Source organism: Vulpes lagopus, chromosome 7, assembly GCF_018345385.1.
Source record: "Vulpes lagopus strain Blue_001 chromosome 7, ASM1834538v1, whole genome shotgun sequence".
Taxonomy (NCBI): domain Eukaryota; kingdom Metazoa; phylum Chordata; class Mammalia; order Carnivora; family Canidae; genus Vulpes; species Vulpes lagopus.
The window spans coordinates 54,631,770-54,651,242 of NC_054830.1; the positions used below are offsets into that span (position 1 = coordinate 54,631,770).

General features: G+C 53.3%; 1 protein-coding gene across 4 annotated transcripts in view; it reads left to right on the forward strand.

Moving 5' to 3' along the window:
* Nucleotides 1-9,556: 9,556 nt before the first annotated feature.
* Nucleotides 9,557-19,473, forward strand: part of IQSEC1 (IQ motif and Sec7 domain ArfGEF 1) — a 377,994-nt gene continuing 368,077 nt past the window's right edge. For all 4 annotated transcript variants that reach the window (XM_041761602.1, XM_041761608.1, XM_041761610.1 and 1 more), the window contains exon 1: nt 9,557-9,911. In XM_041761602.1, coding sequence (XP_041617536.1) covers nt 9,604-9,911 — 308 coding nt within the window. In that variant the 5' untranslated portion in view covers nt 9,557-9,603. The remainder of the gene's footprint in view (nt 9,912-19,473) is intronic.

Below are 19,473 nucleotides of genomic sequence, written 5' to 3' on the forward strand. Positions count from 1 at the left end.
ATGATTCATCCCAAGTAACAGACAAGAGCTGGGGCCGCACATGCTCCTCGGAGGCGAAAACATCCCTTATAGAAATGACAGGGAGGGGCGGCGGTCGGAGGTAGTACGGGAGTGATGTTAAAATTAGAACAACCGTGTTCTCTTAATTAGAAATGCAGTTGGTGCCACATGAATCTGTAATGGGCTTCCTTGCGGAGTTCTGGAAGGGGGAGGCTGGACGGGGTCAGCTCTGTACATATTCATGAGGATCCAGCAGAGGGTGGGGGGTGTGAGGAGATGGGGGGCCCCCCGACGTGGGCCTGCCTGGTCCGGGAGAGGCAAGCAGGGAGGCCCGGGTGCTCATCCCGCCCTGCCACCCACTAGGTGGTTCTCTGTGACCTCTCACCTGCCCTGCTCTCTCTGAGCCTCAGTTTCTCCTCGTGCATAGGAGGAAGGCCCTGCACTGGGGGAGATGGAGGGAGGAGTCAGGTTCGGGAGGGCCCGAGGGAGGCAGTGACTCTGAGCCATCCTCCAGCAGAATCAGGGACTGTCACATGGGCTCTGCTGAATTCACAGACTCCGTGCTTGCCGAAGGAACGGTTGGATGAATGAATGCAAGTGGGCTCTTTGGCAAACCCCTCCTTCTCTGTGGGCAGGGCTATTTTAAGATCTCCGCTGGGTCCTGTTTGGCATATCCACACCATGTCACGTCAAACATATTAAAAGGCACCCACATGCCTCATTAAATAGAATTTATATATAACTCTCCCAGCGCGGAGTTGAGATGCAATTGACTAGTTGACTAATGTTATGTTCTCTGGACATTTAATTAAACATTTATTCATTTTGACATGTTTGTCAGTGTGGTTTTTTCCCTCCTCTCCTCATCCCCCCTTAGCAAACATGTTCATGGGCCCCTGAGAGGCTGCAGACTTTAGGGGAGAAGTTCTTGTCCAAGGGCCTCAGGCTCCCCATCTGTGAAATGGGAGAGTTGCATGTTCCTCCCACAGGGGAGCAGCTTGTTAAAGCCACACCCCTCAGGGCACCTCGGAGTCCCTTGCAGAACTGGGTGATTTACATATTTCTCCAATTAAATGTATGGCTTCCAACATCCCCCACAGTTACACATCCTTATCTTATATTTAAAAGGCAGAGACTCAGGACGCTTCGGCGGCTCAGCGTTTGAACATCTGCCTTCTACTCAGGTCGTGATCCCAGGGTCCAGGGATCGAGTCCCGCATCAGGCTCCCCGCAGGGAGCCTGCTTCTCCCTCTGCCTGTGTCTCTGCTTCTCTCTGTGTGTCTCTCATGAATAAATCGCTAAAATCTTTAAAAAAGAAAGAAAGAAAGCCAGAGACTCTGGGTGAGGCTTCGACAAGCCCAGTGGGGCCCTAGGACCCCTGAGACCAAGTCCCCAAGGTCGTTTGAGGTGTGGACAGAAAAAGCACCCCAAACAACAAAGGATGCTGGGGGGGGGGGGTTCTCTGCTTCAGTCCTTCTGATTATATGAAAGAGAAGGGCTCAGCTATGTGCTAATAGGTCTGTTAATCCAGAAAGAACAGGCCTCAACTCACAGTGTAGAAAGACAACAGTTTCTATCCAGATATTAACATTTTTTTCATTCCCTTTTATTCTATGGGTTGCTTTCTAATTATGGCAAGTGATACAAAACTTTCAGACTAAATCTTTTGGTAAGAGAACTTTTAAATCAAAGATATTTTGTTTGCTTGTTTTTAAAGTAAGTTGAAGAGAAAAATGAGGAGGGCATGTAGGCATATCCAGTGGTGGCCAAATTCACAAAAGCAGTATCTGAACGACCAAATTTGGGGTTGCCTGGGAGGTGGGCTGCCATTAACATTCTCTGCATCCTCAGACAAGTCACTCTCCCTCTCTGAGCCGCTTCACTTGCAATAAGGGATTGTTGGCCCCAGTAAGCTATAGCACTAACAGTCTAATTCTGAAGACCCGTTTTCCGAAGGGAAGATGAAAGTCTTCCATTTAGGCCCAGCATACAGGCCTGAGTCCTGATCCTATGCTCTGTGCACGTATGCTCCAGAAGCCAACAGGTGCCAGAGTTCAGGAGGGTCTTCAACCCCACTTTGTTGTGTGCAGCTGCTCCCAACTATAGCCAGTTCCCTGCTTGTGGAAGGGGGAGAGCTGAGTGAGCATCTTTCCTGATCTATAGGAAAATGATGACTAAGTACCTACAGACCCCAGCCAGCCCCACACGGCTGACCACAAAGTGCTCCTCAGCCACCCACTGGGCAAAGGGCCAAACGGCCAGTGCTGAGGCTTGGTGGTCTGGAACACTGGCACGGGTGAGGTGGGATGGGGGGCCGGCCGGCGCTCCACCCTGGAGGGAGAGCTTGTCTCGCCTTTCCTCTTGTAGGTACAGACGGCTGGACACCATGAGAGTCCTGGAAGTCTCTGCCTTTTAATAGGGGAGCTGGCAACATGAATATTTATTGCAGTTGTTGGTACGTTTGGACTCATTTGGCCACATCGGTTTATGTTTGCAATCCATCATAATTTCATTGTTTCATTTTTATTTTTTATTTTTTTTAATTTTTATTTATTTATGATAGTCACACACACAGAGAGAGAGAGAGGCAGAGACACAGGCAGAGGGAGAAGCAGGCTCCATGAACCGGGAGCCCGACGTGGGATTCGATCCCGGGTCTCCAGGATCGCACCCTGGGCCAAAGGCAGGTGCTAAACTGCTGCACCACCCAGGGATCCCCTGTGCCACCCAGGGATCCCCATTGTTTCATTTTTAAATTGGTCTTTGTTCCTTTTTTTTTTTTTTGCCTCTATTGCTTTGAAAATTATGCCTTCTATCTCTACTTTTCTAGAGGCTACTATGTGAATGCACATACTTAGTTTCCTACTAAGGCTTGTTGTTTAACAGTGTCTCTATCCCGACCTGGTCTTGGTGATGCTGACAAACCTCGGGGGCAGGGATCAGTGAGTGGAGAAGGGGCAGGACAGTGTTACGGCACCTGACACGTGCCAGGCTCCTTTCTGTGTGTCTGTGTCTGTGACCCCATTTTACCCTCAGAGCAGCCTGGGAAAGGGGCTCAGTCTCCACGTTTACAGATAGGGAACATGAAGCTTTAAGAGAGAGTTAAGAGAAGAGAGTTGCCCTGGGTTTATCAGCAAATTGGTGGCCAAATGAGACTTCTGAGTACTGGCTCTACCACTCTGTCTGTCTGTCTGACTGTTGGTCCTGTGCATTACTTGTCTGTACCTAACAAAGGGTCAGGCAAGCTGGAGAGCGAAGACAAGGAATGCCGGGGGTAGGGGTAAGGGTGTGCAAGGGGAAATGGGGGGTTCCTCCCTGGTTGTCGGGCCCCTAATTCCTGCTAGTGAGGGTCCAGGGCAGCAGGGAGCCCAGCGGAGCTCTGGGAAGGCCCCCTATGCTGATTCAGGTCTGAACTAGGAGCTCAGGGACTGGCCCCGCCTCGTAGGCTTCTTGGTCACTTATTCCCCCATCCATCCATCCATCCATCCATCCATCCATCCATCCATCCATCCATTCATCAGATGCTTCCTGAGCCCTTCTTGGTAGCAGAATGTGGGAACAGGGGTGCAGGGATTCATCAGACACGGTTCCAGCCCACAGAATGTGGTAGAAATGAGAGGCTAACATGCATGGAGAATGTAATAGCCCAAGCCTTTTTGTTTTCTGTCAGTTGATTATTACGGCTCTATCTTGAAAAGGGAATACATGTGCATGGAAAACAATCTCTGAACTTTTCATTTTTTTTTTTTTTAAATTTTTTTTTATTATTATTTATTTATGATAGTCATACAGAGAGAGAGAGAGGCAGAGACACAGGCAGAGGGAGAAGCAGGCTCCATGCACTGGGAGCCCGATGTGGGATTCGATCCCGGGTCTCCAGGATCGCGCCCTGGGCCAAAGGCAGGCGCCAAACCGCTGCGCCACCCAGGGATCCCTCTCTGAACTTTTCAAAAGGCTATAGGATCAGTCTTCTCCCCACCCCCTAGGCTATCACCATTTTGTAGAAAGGTAAAATATACATGAGGAGGTATAAAAATTTCAGAGGCACCCACTTTCAGCACTATCTGGAGTGCATCCTTCTGGAAGTAGTCTATACATATTCAAGCACACAATCTGCATATTCCTTCATATCTTTACACTGTTAGAAACATCCATGGCTGCAGCTCTGGGCCTGACTTTTGTCACCTTCTCTATCCTGAGGTCACTCTCATCAACCCATAGGGTGACACCCAATGTCATCTAAGGCTGCAGACGTGCCACAGAACATACTCTCCATGATTCCTTTGAGCATGTGAGTGAATTTATTGTGGGATAAATTCCTAATACTGGAGTTGTTGGGTCAAAGGGTACATGCATTTGAAATCCAGTGGACAGTTTGATTCTCCAGTTGTCCTTCAAGGAACTTGTGGCAACTGTCACCCCAGCAGTGACTAAGAATTAGTGCTTTTCTTCCCACAGCCCCATCAACGCGGTGAAACCCATCTTTTAAAAATAGCAAGAAGGTGCCTGAGTGGCTCAGTCAGTTAAGCATCTGACTTTGGCTCAGGGTCCTAGGATTGAGCCCTCGGTCAAGCCCCTCCCCCTGCCCCCTGTTGAGCCCCACCTCAGGTTCCTCCATCTCCCACCCTGTGGAGCCTGCCTAGGGCGCTGCACCGGCCCTTCTTTTGAACCTGGCTGGCCTCAGGACTTGCTTGGCCAACAGAATGGGGCCGAGTGACAGGCGGCAATGTGACAGCATAGAGAAGACTTAAGGGCAACCATCCACCATCCACTTGGGATAACTGCAGCCAGGAGGGGCCTGTCCAAGAGGGGCCCCAAATTAGATTCTTTGTATGAAAACTTCTGCCCTTAAAATGTTGGCAACTGATGCACGTTATTTTCTAGCGCCGCCCATCTTGGGTTGGAGTGGGCAGCCAACTGCCCCATTTGCAACCTTTGTCCTGGGGTCCAGTTCAGTCCCGGGGGCTGAGACCTATAACTTGACTGTGTCCATCGCAGTGACTCACACAGCTATTTCTTCAATAGGAACATGGTCATCTGCGGCTTCTTGACTGGAGGTTGCAGAGGTGCACTGAGCGGAGGCAGGCCAGGCTTCCCCCCAGTTACAGTGGGTAGGGGTCCTGGAAGGGCTTCATGCTGAGCCTGGAGAAGCTGGTTACCTGCCCGTCACTCGCCACCCCTCCACCCTGCACCTGATGGGGACTCTGGAAGAAGAACGGTCCATCTTCTTAATTAAAGCCATTCTAGTAGATATCATGGGGTTTTTCCTTTTATTTTTTATTTTTATTTTTTTTAAGATTTTATTTATTTATTCATAGACACACACACACACACACACAGAGAGGCAGAGACACAGGCAGAGAGAGAAGCAGCAGGCTCCACGTAGGGAGCTCAATATGGGACTTGATCCCAGGTCTCTGGGATCAGGCCGTCGGCTGAACGTGGTGCTAAACTGGTGAGCCACCTGGGCTGCCCGGGTTTTTCCTTTTAATAGCTTCATTACGATATAATTCATATACCACACAGTTCACCCTTTAAAAGTGTACAATTTAATGACTTTCAGTACAATCATGAAGTTTTACAAACATTACCACAATCCATTTCAGGATATTTTCTTCACCCCATAAAGAAATCTTCACCTACCTGCTACCCTCAGTCCAGCCCTAAGCAACCACAATTCTTTCAGTTTCTATACATTTGCCTATTCTGGAAATTGTGTATAAATGGAATCATACAATCAGTAGTTTTTGTGACTGACTTCTTCCACTTATTTTTTTTAAGAGTTTACTTATTTATGAGAGAGAAAGAAAGTGAAAGAGAGCGAGAGAGAGCACAATTCAGGGATAGGGATAGAGGGAAGGGAGAAGCAGACTCCCCACAGAGCAGGGAGCCTGATATGGGGCTCAATCCCAGGACCCCAGGATCATGACCTGCACCAAAGGCAGACACTTAACTGATGAGCCACCCAGGCACTCTGCCTTTTCTTTTTCTTAACAGTGTCTATAGAAAAGCAAGTTTTTTTTTTTTTTTATTGTGATAAAGTGCAACTTATCTGTCTTTTTTTCTTTCAAAGTTCAGGCTTTTGGTATCATACTTAAGAAGTATTTGCCAAACTGAAGGCCATTTCATCCTGTTTTTTTTTTTTTCCCTAGAAGTTTTATGTATTTAGCTCTTACATTTAGGTCTACTTTCTATTCGAAGCTAATTTTCATAGATGCTATGAGGCATGGGTCAAGAGGCATTCTTTTGCAAGTGAATCTCCTATTATTCTGGCAATATGTGTTAAAAGATTCTCCTTTCCCTCATCAGAGGAGGGGGCAAGATGGTGGAAGAGTAGGGTCCCCAAGTCTCCTTTCCCTCATCAGGTTGCCTTGGTATCTCTGTTGAAAAGCAACTCTCCCTACATGTGTGGACATCTATTTCTGGACTCTTTCCTATTCTACTGATCTTTATGTCTGTCTGTATACCAGTACACTAATTTTTATTACTCTTGCTTTATAATAAGTCTTGAAATCAGGTAGCATGAATCCCCCAAACTTTGTTCCTCTTTTTGATGATTTGAGGGAGACTGTTTGGGTTGGGTGGGATGACTTTACACAGTGTATCCCAGTGTCTTGCCCATTAATATCAGAGTGTGTCCCATCATTGTGATGATTGAAATGCCCCCCACCATAGTTCCACACATTCTGATTGGGGTCATTCCCACCCCCACCTCCCAGAGAAACTCTTATTCAAGGGAACAATGATCAGATGAAAATTAATAACACTATGTCATAGAGGAAAACAGAGCAAACCCTTCCAGGTTTTGAGGAAATTGATTTTTAACCTTAGATTCTATACCCAGCTAAACTGTCAATCAAGTGTGTAGGCAAAATAAATACTTTCAGACCCACAAAGACTCAAGACCTTCTTCTAGGTAGTCATTGGGAGAATTGCCGGAGGATGTACCCAGCAAAATAAAAAATGATTCCAAGAAAGAGAATACATAGAATCCAAGAAACCATGGATCCAATCCAGAAGTGTAATGCCAAGAAATCTGCAAGGATAGCCATGTAGCAGGCCAAGGAAACAGCCAGCTCAAATTATAACAGTGAATCAGAGAGCTCTCAGAAGAAGGTTTTTAAGAAGAAAAATAAAGATGCTACAACAAATGGTAATATTAAAAAAGATAGACGATCTTACTAAGGAGCCAAATTTGGATAATGATAGTAAAAATTAATAAATGATCATAATAGGCATCTCCTTCTCCTGTCCCTCTTTCAAATTTTCATTACTTATGTTTTATTTTGAATGCGTCATCACATTTTTTTTTTCTCTGAAGTTCAAGGTAAACTATTTGGCCTTGTATTTATATGATTATAACACTGTAAAAGCCAATTATTGGCTTTTCAGGGTTTAGAATTGATCTGTATAAGCAGGGAGACCTAAACTAGCTTTAGGGAATAGCATGGAAACCCCATGAATCATAACAAGGTAAAAGTAGTGATGTGCAGACAGAGTCAGGGTGGAGGGGTGTCCTCGGCTACTTCCCAGGGAAAAATTGAGATATAGGTTTGCCTGTAGGAGGTTTGTTGGAGAGCACTTTCAGGACCAACTCCAGTTAGGGGGCAGAGAAACTTCTGCCCGGGGTGTCCATCACACACAAGGGCCTGGCACCGACTGGGCCCTTTGTCTGCTAAGTGGAGAGGCGGCAGGTTTCAGAGAGCAGGGAGGCAGTGGGGAAATGGAAATGAGAGGCCAGCTTCCGTCTGGAGCTGCGCTAAGGCACCTCCGGGGTGGCGGTGGGATGCGAGACAGGCACATAGGGGTTGAGGCTGGGAGAGGGGTCCACTGCTCCATCTCACCACCATCCTCGGTGACCTTGCCAGGATTTAAAATTGAACTTCCTTCCCTCCCAAACACTGGCAGGAGCCCTGTGCTTGACTCTGGGGTCAGGTCTCCCCCGAGAAAGCCAAGAGAAGCCAGGGGCACCTCCCTTTTAGGGAGGCTCCTGGAGTATTTCTAAATGAGGAAATATTAAAATAGGACTGTAAAGATGTTGGTGTATTTTAAATGTATAAATTGAAGTGATAAACAGTTTGACTCATACACACAAATAGAATGTAATATTGTGTTCTTCTGAGCATACTTACAGGACTTCTAAAAATGATGTTAATTTCTAGACCACTACAAGTGCAGGATTTGTAAAACATAATGTTAATTTCTACAGGCCTATTACTGGCCCAGTGATGAGGGCCGAGTTTAAAGTTAAGTGTTGCGTTTTCATTCACCAAGGTGTGTATATAACCTTATCCTAATGGAATATTTCTTGATTTTGCATATCCCAATAAATGGCCCCACTGCTATTCTCTCCCTCTCCATAGGCCATGCCCAGGAGAGAGCCAAGGAGGGCTTAGGGCCTTGGAGGGCTTATCGTCTCCTAGGGGTGGAGAGAAGTCAACAAACACGGGTGTGGAATATCAAGAGTCAGCCAAGCCAGCGTGATGCTACGCATGAACAAAGAAAACTACTGCCTTCCACCAAAATGTACATTATTGTGGAGTTTTAGAAAGTCATGAGATGTAGCTAAAGCTCTACCCAAAGGTAAATTTATAGCCTTAAAGGCATTTGCTGGAAAACGAGAAACAATGGAAATAACCTGACTCCTCAAACCAAAAAGACTGATAAGTAAGTTTAGCCCCAAGGAATTCTGGAGGATGAAAATGATAAAGATGACAAAAGGCCAAGGAGCAGAAAACGCTGCTGAAGGAACAAGCTCGCAGACAGCCGAGCCGCCCAAGGCCTCGACGCCGGCTCTGGGGGAGCCGCGGGCCCGCGCAGGGTCGGCGTCTTGGAGGCCCCCGGGCGCGGAGCGGGCAGCGGGCAGCGGGGAGCTCGCGTGGACCCCGCGTGGACCCGCCCTAGGGCGTGGGCGTCTAGGAGACGCGTGCGCTTTTTTTTTGTTTTTGATTCAAAGTTCTTATGAGTTTATTAGCTGTTTTCCCGTTCACACCGAACATCGTTGGCCGATAGGGTGCGAAGATGTATTTCGCCGAATTTCCCTGTAAATTAAATGTACGCATCAGGGCTGCTGGGGTGGGGTGGGGGGTGGCGGGCGACGGGGCGACAGTCGTCCCAGCGGGGCCGGGCCGGGCCGGGGCGGGGCGGGGCGGGGCGGGGCGGGGTCGGGGTCGGGGCCGCGGCGGGGCCGGCAGGCGGCGCCCTCCGTCCGTCGCTCCGTCCCTCCCTCCGTCCCGCCCGCTCCTCCCGCGCCCTCCGCTCGGGCGCCCGCTCCCGCTCGCGTCGCAGCCGACACTTTGCAAAAGTCCTCGCCCGCCCGCGGCGGCCGCAGCTCCGCGCCCTGCCCGCCCCGGTGCGTCCGCGGGGCAGCGGCGGCGGAGCGCGAGGGCGGCGGCGCGGGCGCGGGCGCGGGCGCGGGCGGCGGGAGCCGGGAGCCGCGAGCCGGGAGCCGCGAGCCGGGAGCCGCGAGCCGCGAGCCGGGCCGGAGCCGAGGCGGGGCCGCGCAGCCCCGCGCCGCCGCGCCCCCCGGGCCGCCCCCGCGCCGCGCAGCCATGGCCGCGCCGCCGCCGCCGCCGCCGCCCCCCCGCCCGCTCGCCTGAGGCCATGGCCGGCGCCGCCGAGCCCCCGGGCAGGGCGGCCGAGTACCTGCAGGAGCTGACCCGGATCGTCGCGGCGCAGCAGGAGCTGCTGGCGCGCCGGCGGCGGCGCATCGAGGAGCTGGAGCGCCAGGTGGCCCGGCTGAGCCGCGAGAACGCGGGCCTGCTGGAGCGGCACCGCCGACACCTGGCCGCGTGCGCCCGCCGCCCCGACCCCCGCCCCGGCCCCGGCCCCGGCCCCGGCCCCGGCCCCGGCCCCGGCCCCGGCCCGCAGCCGCTGGGCGTCATCCCGGAGCTCGGCGGCCGCCGCGACAAGTAAGCGGGCGCGGGGGCGGGCGGGGGCGGGGGCGGGGGCGGGGCGGGGGCGCGAACTTCCCGGGGCTCCCGGGGCCGGGCGGGGGCGGGGGCGGGGGCGGGGGCCGTGCGGCCTCGGCGAGGGGCGCGCCCCGGCCCCCGCCCGCCGCCCCGCCCGCCGCCCCGCCCGCCGCAGCCCGGGATTACCCGGCTATTTCGGACCGAGGCTTAAGAGCGGGCGCCGGGGGGCGGGCGGCGGGGGGCGCCGGGCGAGCTCCCGCTCTCGGCCCGAGTCGCTGCGGGGTCCCCTGCGCGGGGTCGGGGCGCGCGCCCGGGGCGAGGCGGGGACCGGGGCTCCGCGGGACTCCGGTCGGCTCCGGGCGCCCCGAGCCCGCCTGCCCTCGCCGGCCCTCCGTCCCCGGGACCCCCTGGCACATCCCTGGCCTGGCCCCGGGCACAGGAGGAAGGGGGCCCGGCCGTCAGCAGCTTCAGGAAAGCTGTCCCGGGAGGCCTGGGGTAGGCAGGGGCGGGGGGGACTTGCTCCCCACTCCAGATCCTGCGGGGCCGGGGGGGCTCCGGACCCTTGTCCAGGCACGGTCACTCAGACCCGGTGTGTCCCCACCTTGTGGGGCTGTGCTAAGCTGTGGCCACGGGACGGGACGCCTGCCTGCCACCCCGTGTCCTGCACCGGTCCCGGCAGTGCCTCTGGGCTCCGAAGGAGGAGGGCTGGAGGGCGAGGTCAAGGTGTGGGTCACCCTCCTGGCTCTGTGGCCGCAGGCCAGGCCGGCAGCAAACTCCTGCTTTCTCTTTATCCTGGGAGGGAGGAGGGAGGCATATGGACAGCTCCTAGCTGGTGTCACTGAGGAAAAGCAGAGACCCTGCTGCCTCCTCCATGTGCCCCACCCCTGGCTCTCTGGTGTCACTGGTCCCTCCCACAATGGCTGTGGGTCACCCGGTGCTACTTGCAGGGGGCTGAGCTCTTTTCCACCCCCGGCAGGGACTGAGAAAAGCTGGGGGCTGCCCAGGTGAAGTCCTCAGTAGCTTAGAGACGCGACACACAAGGGCAGGGATGCATATTCCACTTTCGTAGGCAACAGTGACACACGCTGTTGGCAGATGCCTCCCAGCACCGTCCAGGGGAATGCATTTTTTTTCTTCTCTTCAAAGTCACCTCTGGTGACCAAGTGTGGGGACGGGAAGATTGGGACAGTGAATCCTGCTTGCCGTGGGGGAATCCCCAGTGTCGCATTTGGGCGGTGGACTGGGACCGGGGGGAGCCGGGGATGTGGCTGCGGGGTCTCTTTCACGCTGGCTTCCCTTCGCTGAGCTATAGCCAGAGCCTATGACGGCATCCCCTCTGAGAGGAGCAGTGGCCACACTGCTGCCAGCCAAGTTCTGGGTCAGGGGAGCTTCTGCAACTTGAATATCCATACCACGTACCTGGGGATGTTGCTAAAATCCAGATTCGGACCAGGAGGTGTGGGGCAGGTGGACGAGCCCCCAGGAGCTGTGCTTGCTGCTGGCCTCCAGACCGCCTTGTGACGAACGAGACCAAGTGGCACTAGCATATTAGCAGAGCACTGGGTTCCTTCAGGGTAGAGCACGCTGGGTCCATTTTCCAGCATCTGCCTTATTTCACAGCCCTTTTGGGAGGGAGAATGCTGGAGTCTCCCTCCTGTCACAGGAGACCCAGGGCAGTGGGCTCATACCTGCCTTCTCAGACTCTTGGGGTTCAGGGTCACTGGACCGTGTAGGGGGAATGAGCTGAGGGTTCCTCTTCCCACATCTGGATTCAAGGTGCCCACTGCCTGGTGGTGTAGCAAAGTGGTTTATGCTCGAGCAGCATGGTTTAACCACCACCACCCCTCCTTGAGAGCAGCCAACTTTGATGAAGCGCCTACTGCATGCAGAACTGTTAGTGATGTGCTGTGAGACACCAAGGCAAAAGCAGAGAGCCGAGGAAGAGAATAAACAGCTCTGAGTAGAGAAAGGGACGTGGGCAGACCTGGGTCCGTTGGTCGGCTCTGCACTTGCCAGCCAGTGACCATGGGACAAGTCATGCCTCCTCAGCTAGCCTCAGAGTTTGTTTGTTTTAATGCACACACAATGGGGATGATCACAGCCGCCTCCCATACCTTTTCTGAGAGTTCAGGGAAGATAATGGGCATGGAAGAGCCTGGTATACAGTAGGTGCTTAATGCACTTCAGATTCTTCCCAAGTCAGTTTCTCCTTTCTTTGGGGCCAACTGTGCATGGGCAGGAGGTGAGTAAACTTCTGGACAACCTGGGTGAGACCTCCCGAGATCGTGCGCCTGCAGTTGAGCCAGGAACATCTGCGGGTGAGCTTCCTGAGGCCACAGCCAGTGCAAGGCCACGGCATTGGGATTACTTCTCCCTGGGACACCCGGCTTACTTCCTCCCCATGCTGGTGCGCACCTACCAGTGGGCGCTGCAGACAGGAGTCCTCGTAGGCAAAGGTGTATTGAGCATGTCAGGCTCAGGCGGGCCTGGCTAAAAACCTTTTCTTAAGCAGCCACCAGCTGCTCTAGCTTGAGTCACAGGCCCCTCACCACCTGCCACCACGTGGACAGGCTGCCCCTGCATATCCAGTAGGTGCGATGTCCCCCTCTTGCTGAGGGATGATGGATGCAGGAGAAAGATCCCTGAAAAGGCTCATCCTGGGACAGTAGTGATCTTGAGCCACCTCACCCAGGCACAGCAGAAACTTTCAAGCCCCAAACTTTGGTCTTTCTCAGAAGTCCTCTGTTGAAAGATAGCATCATGACTTTTTCAGCTATGGGGACAACGGGGTGAAAACAGGGAAGAAAGAAGATGCCTTTGGTTACGTTGGCTTATTTACTTGATTTGTTTCTGACATCAGAATTCATAACCAGTGTTTAGTCGGCTACCTTCTAATGATGTTTCCAGGACCACCCCCTCCCACTAGAGGTCCAGGCACAGTGGATGAAGGCAGGCGAGATCGGTTGGAACTGCTGTGCTTTCCTTTAGAGTCAGCTTGAACTTGAGCACACATGGCTGGTGTCAGGGAACCTGCAGAACCAAATCTCCGGTTAGCAGGGGTGAGTGCCTCATGGCTATGCCCTCCGAAGGCCCCCTGTATGCCCAGCACTGCTGCAGGGTTTTGCATTTACCAGCTTGCTGCATGGCTACAAGAACAGTCGCTGCTCCCATTCTATGGATGTGTAGACTGAAGCTCAGAGAGGTCAGGTGATTTGCTCAGGCTCTCCTACCCCCTAGCAGTGGAAGGGGTAGGGACTCAGGTGGTCTGGCTCTAGCTCCTGCTCTCACCTGCCACCACCCGCCCTCCGTGCTGCAGAATGATCAGATGACCCCTGGGATCCTGCACGATGCCCAGCCTCCAAGGCTAGAGGAAGACCAGCATGCGTGGCTTTTGTCCCGGCATGTGAGATCAACATCACCCGAGGTGAGAGGGGGCAGCGGTTGAACGAGTTGACCCCTCCCAGCCTCTGATCTTCCAGGGTGTCTCAGCAGAAGTAAACCCAGACCCCCAGCGGTTGGAGAGAAGGAAGGCGCGGCCTTCCTTGCTTCCCCGTCCCTTCCAGCCCTCAGGCGCTGTCACATCACTCGGAGAGGACGTTTTGCTGAAGCTCTGAGTTGGTGACTCACTCTGGGGGAGGTTTCCAGTGGCATCCAGTCTCTGTTGACTTATCAAACAAGCGCTCTCCCCGGGTCTGTGGTGACATTAACCGTGATGATGGTGCAAGCAGTTTGGAGGGAAGCACAAGGGTGGCCTGTGCGGAGGGGACGGCAGGCAAGAAGTCAGGACACAGGCTGCACTTGGGAGGGTCCTGGAAGGAGCCTCTGGAAGCTAGCAAACCCGTGGTCCCAACTCCAAGGACCCGAGAGCATTCCATCTTTGCCTCCTTGTCCCCTCTTAGAGTGGGGACCACATACAGGTCCCAAGAGGACCCGAGGGTTTTTCCTGATCCCAGAGGGTGGAGGCCAAGGCAGCGGAAGGAGATACGGTGTCCACGGCTTCATGAAATAACGTTCTTTTTCTCCCAGCCGAGAGAAGGCAGAGTATCCCATGCCAAGGAGGATGTGTCGGCCAGAACGAGCCGCAGCACGCGGTGGGAGGCGGCCGGCTGGGACAGTGTCTCCGACTCCGAGGGCTCAGGGCGATCGCCGCTCCTGTTTCCCCGGCAGATGGGAGAGCCTGCAGAGGGCTGCGGAGAGCGTGCTTCTCTGAAGTTCCCTCGCAGCCGTCTGACAAGCTAAGCAAATGATTATTTTACAACCTGGAAAATAAATCGGGAAAAGCTTCTTTATCTGGCTCGGCTCAGGAAAAACAGGGAGCAGTGCCATGTGTGAGATGAAGCCAGGACCGGCTCCCGTTCCCACGTCCGCGTCCACCTCCACTCCCTGGGTTCCAGCCCCCGGAGCCTGCAGAGATCTCAGGAGCCTGCAGAGATCTCTGGGGCCGGGATGGGGGGGCGGTGAGGATGGCATCAGGAGTTTGAGGGGCAGCAGCCTTTTTTTGTCGGCTGGGTGGCTACTTGTCAGCTGTTTCATCTACGGCAGGGTTTCAACAGCTGATGATGGCTTTTGTTCTCTACTGTCCTGTTTTTGTAAGAAAGAACACCGCTCTGCCTAACTTGGGAAGGGCACTGTCTGAGCTTGTCCGGGGGGAGTGTCATCTGAATAATGGCCACAGAGGAGCAGAGAACACAAAGTCAGACAAGCCGGGTGTGCCGCAGGACCTGGGATGGGGAAGATGAACCCACTTAAGTGATATGGAGCAGAAGCAGCACCTGAGGCCAGGAGGCTGTACAGCCGCCCACTGGAGTCCACCACCCTTCACCCAGTGCAGCCCCGGGCCAGGCTGCCGCTGCCCTGGCCCCAGCTGTGAGGCAGGCGTCACTGGGTGGTCACATCACCGAGTGGCCTTGGGCATCTGAATCCTGTCCCTTCCTAGGGCTTATGTTTCCAGCAGGATATGCCAGACCAGTTCTTGGAAACACAAAGTGCGGGACGCTTGGATGGCTCAGTCGATGAAGCTCAGGTCATGATCCTGGGGTCCTGGGATGGAGCCCCACATCTTGGGCTCCCTGCTCGGCAGGGAGTCTGTTTCTTCCTCTGTTCCTCACTCCCCTCGTGCTCTCATTCTCTGCTCCTCACCCCACTCGTGCTCTCTCTCAAAAAAATAAAATCTTAAAAAAAAAAAAAAGAAGAAAGAAACACTAAGTGCTTCTGTCGTAATAGGTGAAGAGCTACGATCTTGAGTTTTTCAAAATTTTCCCCACCCCAGCTGCCCTGGCCTCGCTTTGAGGACCCTCCGAGCTACTCAGTGACCAGCACCTGAGGAGTTAAGCCCTGTCCTGGCAGTGGGTGTGGGCGATCCCCGTCCTGTGTGGGATTTCCAAGTAGGGCAAAGCATCGCCCTCGGCTTCCTGAAGCTGGTACCCTCCAGTCCCCCGCCCACCCCACCATGTACATGGGGAGGGCTACTTCTGCTCAGAAAGATCAGAGTCAGGAATTGCATAAAGTGCCTGGCATTAGAGAATGCAGCGAATGGTAGCTCCAGGGGCAGGAACAGCTAGGATATTGAGAATACTTTTGAGGATTGTTTTCCCTAACCTTTTATTATGAAAATTTCCAAATATACAGAGAAACGGAGAAAACTGTACAAGGCTTTTGCCCTTCTACCCTCTCCAGTTCTATAATTAAAGTTTTATACTATTTGCTGTACTACCTGCTTGTCCTTCCTTGAGGGTATTTAGAACCATGCTGATGGGAAGCTAACATTTATGGAACACCTGTTGTATACCAGGAACCAGGCTGAGCACTACATGAATGCTATGCTATCTGCATGTGCTTTTACTCACTGTTTTTTTTTTTTAAGATTATTTATTTATTTATTCATGAGAGACAGACAGAGAGAGAGAGAGAGGCAGAGACAGGGGGAAGCAGGCTCCATGCTGGGAGTCCGATGTAGGACTCAATCCCAGGACTCCAGGATCTCACCCTGGATGGAAGGCAGGCGTTCAACCGCTGAGCCATCCAGGCGTCCTTATTCACTAACTGTTGAACACTTGAGCACTTCAGTGATTGTTGTCCTTGATCTGGAAAGCTCCCCCACTGCCTCTACTTGCAAACCCGTGAACATGGACATAGGCCTGTGGAGAAGGTTTGCAGAGATATTGGACCAGGATAGGAAGTGGAGTCAAGTGGTGTGCAGCCCTGGAGCAGGAAGCAGATGGCCACCTTCAGGTGTCAACAGGGGCTACCTGGAGGAGGTGATAGTTGAGCTAGAAAGAGGAGGAGGAGGAGGATGGTATCAAGCCAGGGAAACGACACATGTGAAAAGGGAGATGAGAGGTGCCTGGCAGATTTGCAGGGGTAGGGGTGGGAGGTGTTGCCAGTGGCCATGCCAGGCCTGCGAGTGGGAACAGTTGGGCCAGGTGAGGTTCAGACAGGCAGGGACCAGCCTGTGGCACTTGCTTAGTTCCCAGATTTCAGCTGGGTTGAGGGTGTGGAGTGGCAAACAAGACTGGCTCACCCTTCCCAAGCTGTGCTGTGTCCGAGCCCTGATTGTGAAATGCTTGGCTTTCTTCTTGGAGGAGGCAAGATTCACAGAGAAGCAGGACAGAAATCCTGGGGTGTTTTGCACCTAAACTTAGAATGCTCCGATTATAGCCAAACCACAGTAATAACTGAGCCCGTTCCACACTGTGCTTTGAGCTGACACCTTCTCCTCAGTGTCTCTCTTCCTGAGCTAACCCTGTGACAGCTGGGAGCTGTTATCATCCCATTGTGCAGATATGAAAACCGAGGCTCTGAGAGGTTAAGCCAGTTGCCCGCTGTCACCCAGTGGCAGAGGTGGGATTTGCACCCAGGTCTGTCTGCCTCTAGAGCTTGTGAGGCTCCCCACCCCACTGTGCAGCTTCAAAGCCGTTTGCTACGTTGTGTAAATGTTTTGCAAAACATGGAGCCATTTCCAGATCTGTGTGTGGCCAGCTCCCCCAAACAACTCAGAATTAACTCCAGGACGCCCCACCCTCACCATACCCCCCTGCCAAGGACAGCTATGGCTTTTCTCTTTGAGTGTCAGAATTGGCCTCTCATTGTGGTCACCTGGGAGGAGTTACTTCACTGCCAGGAGTGCAGATCCCTTTTTGGGAGAATGATGGTGGAAGCCTACTGCTGGTGGGGCATCACAGGCAATAGGTGTGTGTGTCCGTGTAGGGGAAGGGACTCTCTAAAGTTGGCAAGTGCCACCCAGCCAGTGCCAGACATTCCACTTCCCCACTCCAAACCTTCGGGCATTTGCCAGCCTGCTAGAAAGCTGTTTGTGAAGCAACCTCAGGCCCTTCTCCATGTGTTCATTCACCCAGGACATGCTGGGACACTTGGTCATATGGGGGGTTGGCATATGTGCCCCTCTTCTGGCCCTGCATCCCCACCCCTGCATCCCTTGTTGATTTAAACAGCTTGTTTGCTCTGTGTATGCCCTTGCATGAAGAGTGTCAGGCCTTACAGAGAATCAGGGCACCTGAACCTGGCTCTCCTCATTCTGAACCACAGGGAATAGGGCATCCGAGGAGGGTGTCCTGGGTTGGCAGATCTAGAGGAGCCTCTCACGGCATGTCATTTTCAACTGGCCTGCAAAGTGCCTGATGTGGCAGGCCTGAATGAGGTGCTGTCTTCCTGGATGGCCCCAGTGCTCAAAGACGAAGTTTTCAGCCTGTATCTAGCAGTCCTAGGGCAGCTGCTAGGGACCCTCGCAGAGATGTCCTCTAGTACACAAGTGTAGATTATTCGGGGATAGGTTGCAGGGGCCTCTGGACAGCCTGAAATTGAACCTGAATGGGCTGGTGGCCTGTGTGGTCAACTTGGGGCCAAGACTCTGATGGGGCCATGGCCTGGAGCCCAAGCTCTCCTTCCTCCCCTGTGGCATGTGAAATGAACCTCTCTGAGCCTCAGCTTCATTATCTCTAACGGGACAGTGGATCCAGGGGGACAACCAGATCTCCGTTTGAGGGTTGCCCTGAGAGGGGAGCATGCATGGTCGAGGCACATTGAGGAGACAAGTGTGTCCAGAGCAGAGTGAGCAAGGGGACAAGACAGCAAAGGAGAGGAGGGGTAGGGTACGTGCAGTGGGGCTGGGCAGAGCGAGAGGGCTGGAGAGGCCCGGGGAGACTTTGGGAGACAGGTGTCACTGGGGTTACTGTGCAGAGGAGGGCTGGGACTGCACTCAGGTGTGGACAGGACACCTGTTCCTGGGGGAGGCATAGGGCCAGTGAGTAGGAGTTTGCAGTAGATGTTACAGGACATCTACTGGGTGTGGGGTGCTAGGAGGTTGGCTCAGGGTGCTGGTGGAGCTGAGCAGGAGCACATGGTTTGTGGATAAAAAGAATGTGATCCCATCCTGTCCCCTCAGCCAACTACCTGTCCAGATGGGAAGGAGAGAAGCATTGCTTAACCAGAAGGAAAGGCTCCAGATGGAGGAATACATGTAGATCTTTGTTGCCTGTGGTGTTCTTGGACTGGTGAGTGAGTGGGGGCTGGCTGATGTCCCTGGACCCTGCCTCCAGGTCCCCCCTCACACACCCTTCTGGAGAAGCAGCTCAGGTGGGGACGGTCAGCTCCCTCAGGGTGGCTACGGGTTCTAGATGGCTCCTGGTCAGGATACACACATAGCACAGACTCATACATAGTCAGGGCACACACTGTAGGGCCAGACCACTCCCTCCACCACGTTCTGGCTGTATTGCCTCTGGCCAGTTATGAAGCCTCTCTGTGCCTCAGTGTTTTCACCTATAAAATGGGGTTATGAAACATCACCTCCCTCCGAGGGGGGTGTGAAGATTAAATCTGTAATACAAGCAGAGAAGAGTACCCCTCATCCTTGCCAATTTGTGTTGCTGTTTTTTCCTCTCTTTTAGATGGAGAAGAAATAAGACATGAGAGGAGTCACGGGATCTAGAGTCCAGTGGCTGGGTCTTGGCGTTTATCTCTCTATTAACTGTTTGGCTTCTGCACATTTAATGTAGCTGATCATGAATCCAACCCTTTGCAAGACATGCCATCACCATCCCTTTCACCTGCAGTTAAAGGGGGAGACTTACATTGTTTCAAAAGGATGGAGGACTCCCCACAAAAAGGCAGAGCTGTCTAGAATATTCTGTGCCCCCCGCCCATTATGGGCTTGCATCTCTGTCTAGACCTCTTCAAGGCTCTGCTTTACCCAGCTCAGCACTTCTAAACTTAAGAGATGTGTAAAATCCTCCACCCACAAGTGGTGTCCAGGGAACTGACCCCTGTCCCCACTCGATGCCCACCTGTAGGCCGACCTGCTCCCTCCCTGGCCCCTATGGTGAGCCAGGGCGTGGCTGAAAGACTCAACAAATGCCAGCACACTGGGGCTCACCACTAGTGACTTTTCCCCATTTAACAGATGATCTTGCAGGGCTGCAGTGAGGACCAAGGTAAACAGTGGGAGCGGAGGCGTTTTGAAAGTCTTAACCCATTGTATGAATGAGTGTCTCTCACCCAGAGATGGAATAAGGGATTATCATTATCACCCTCCATCGATAACAGG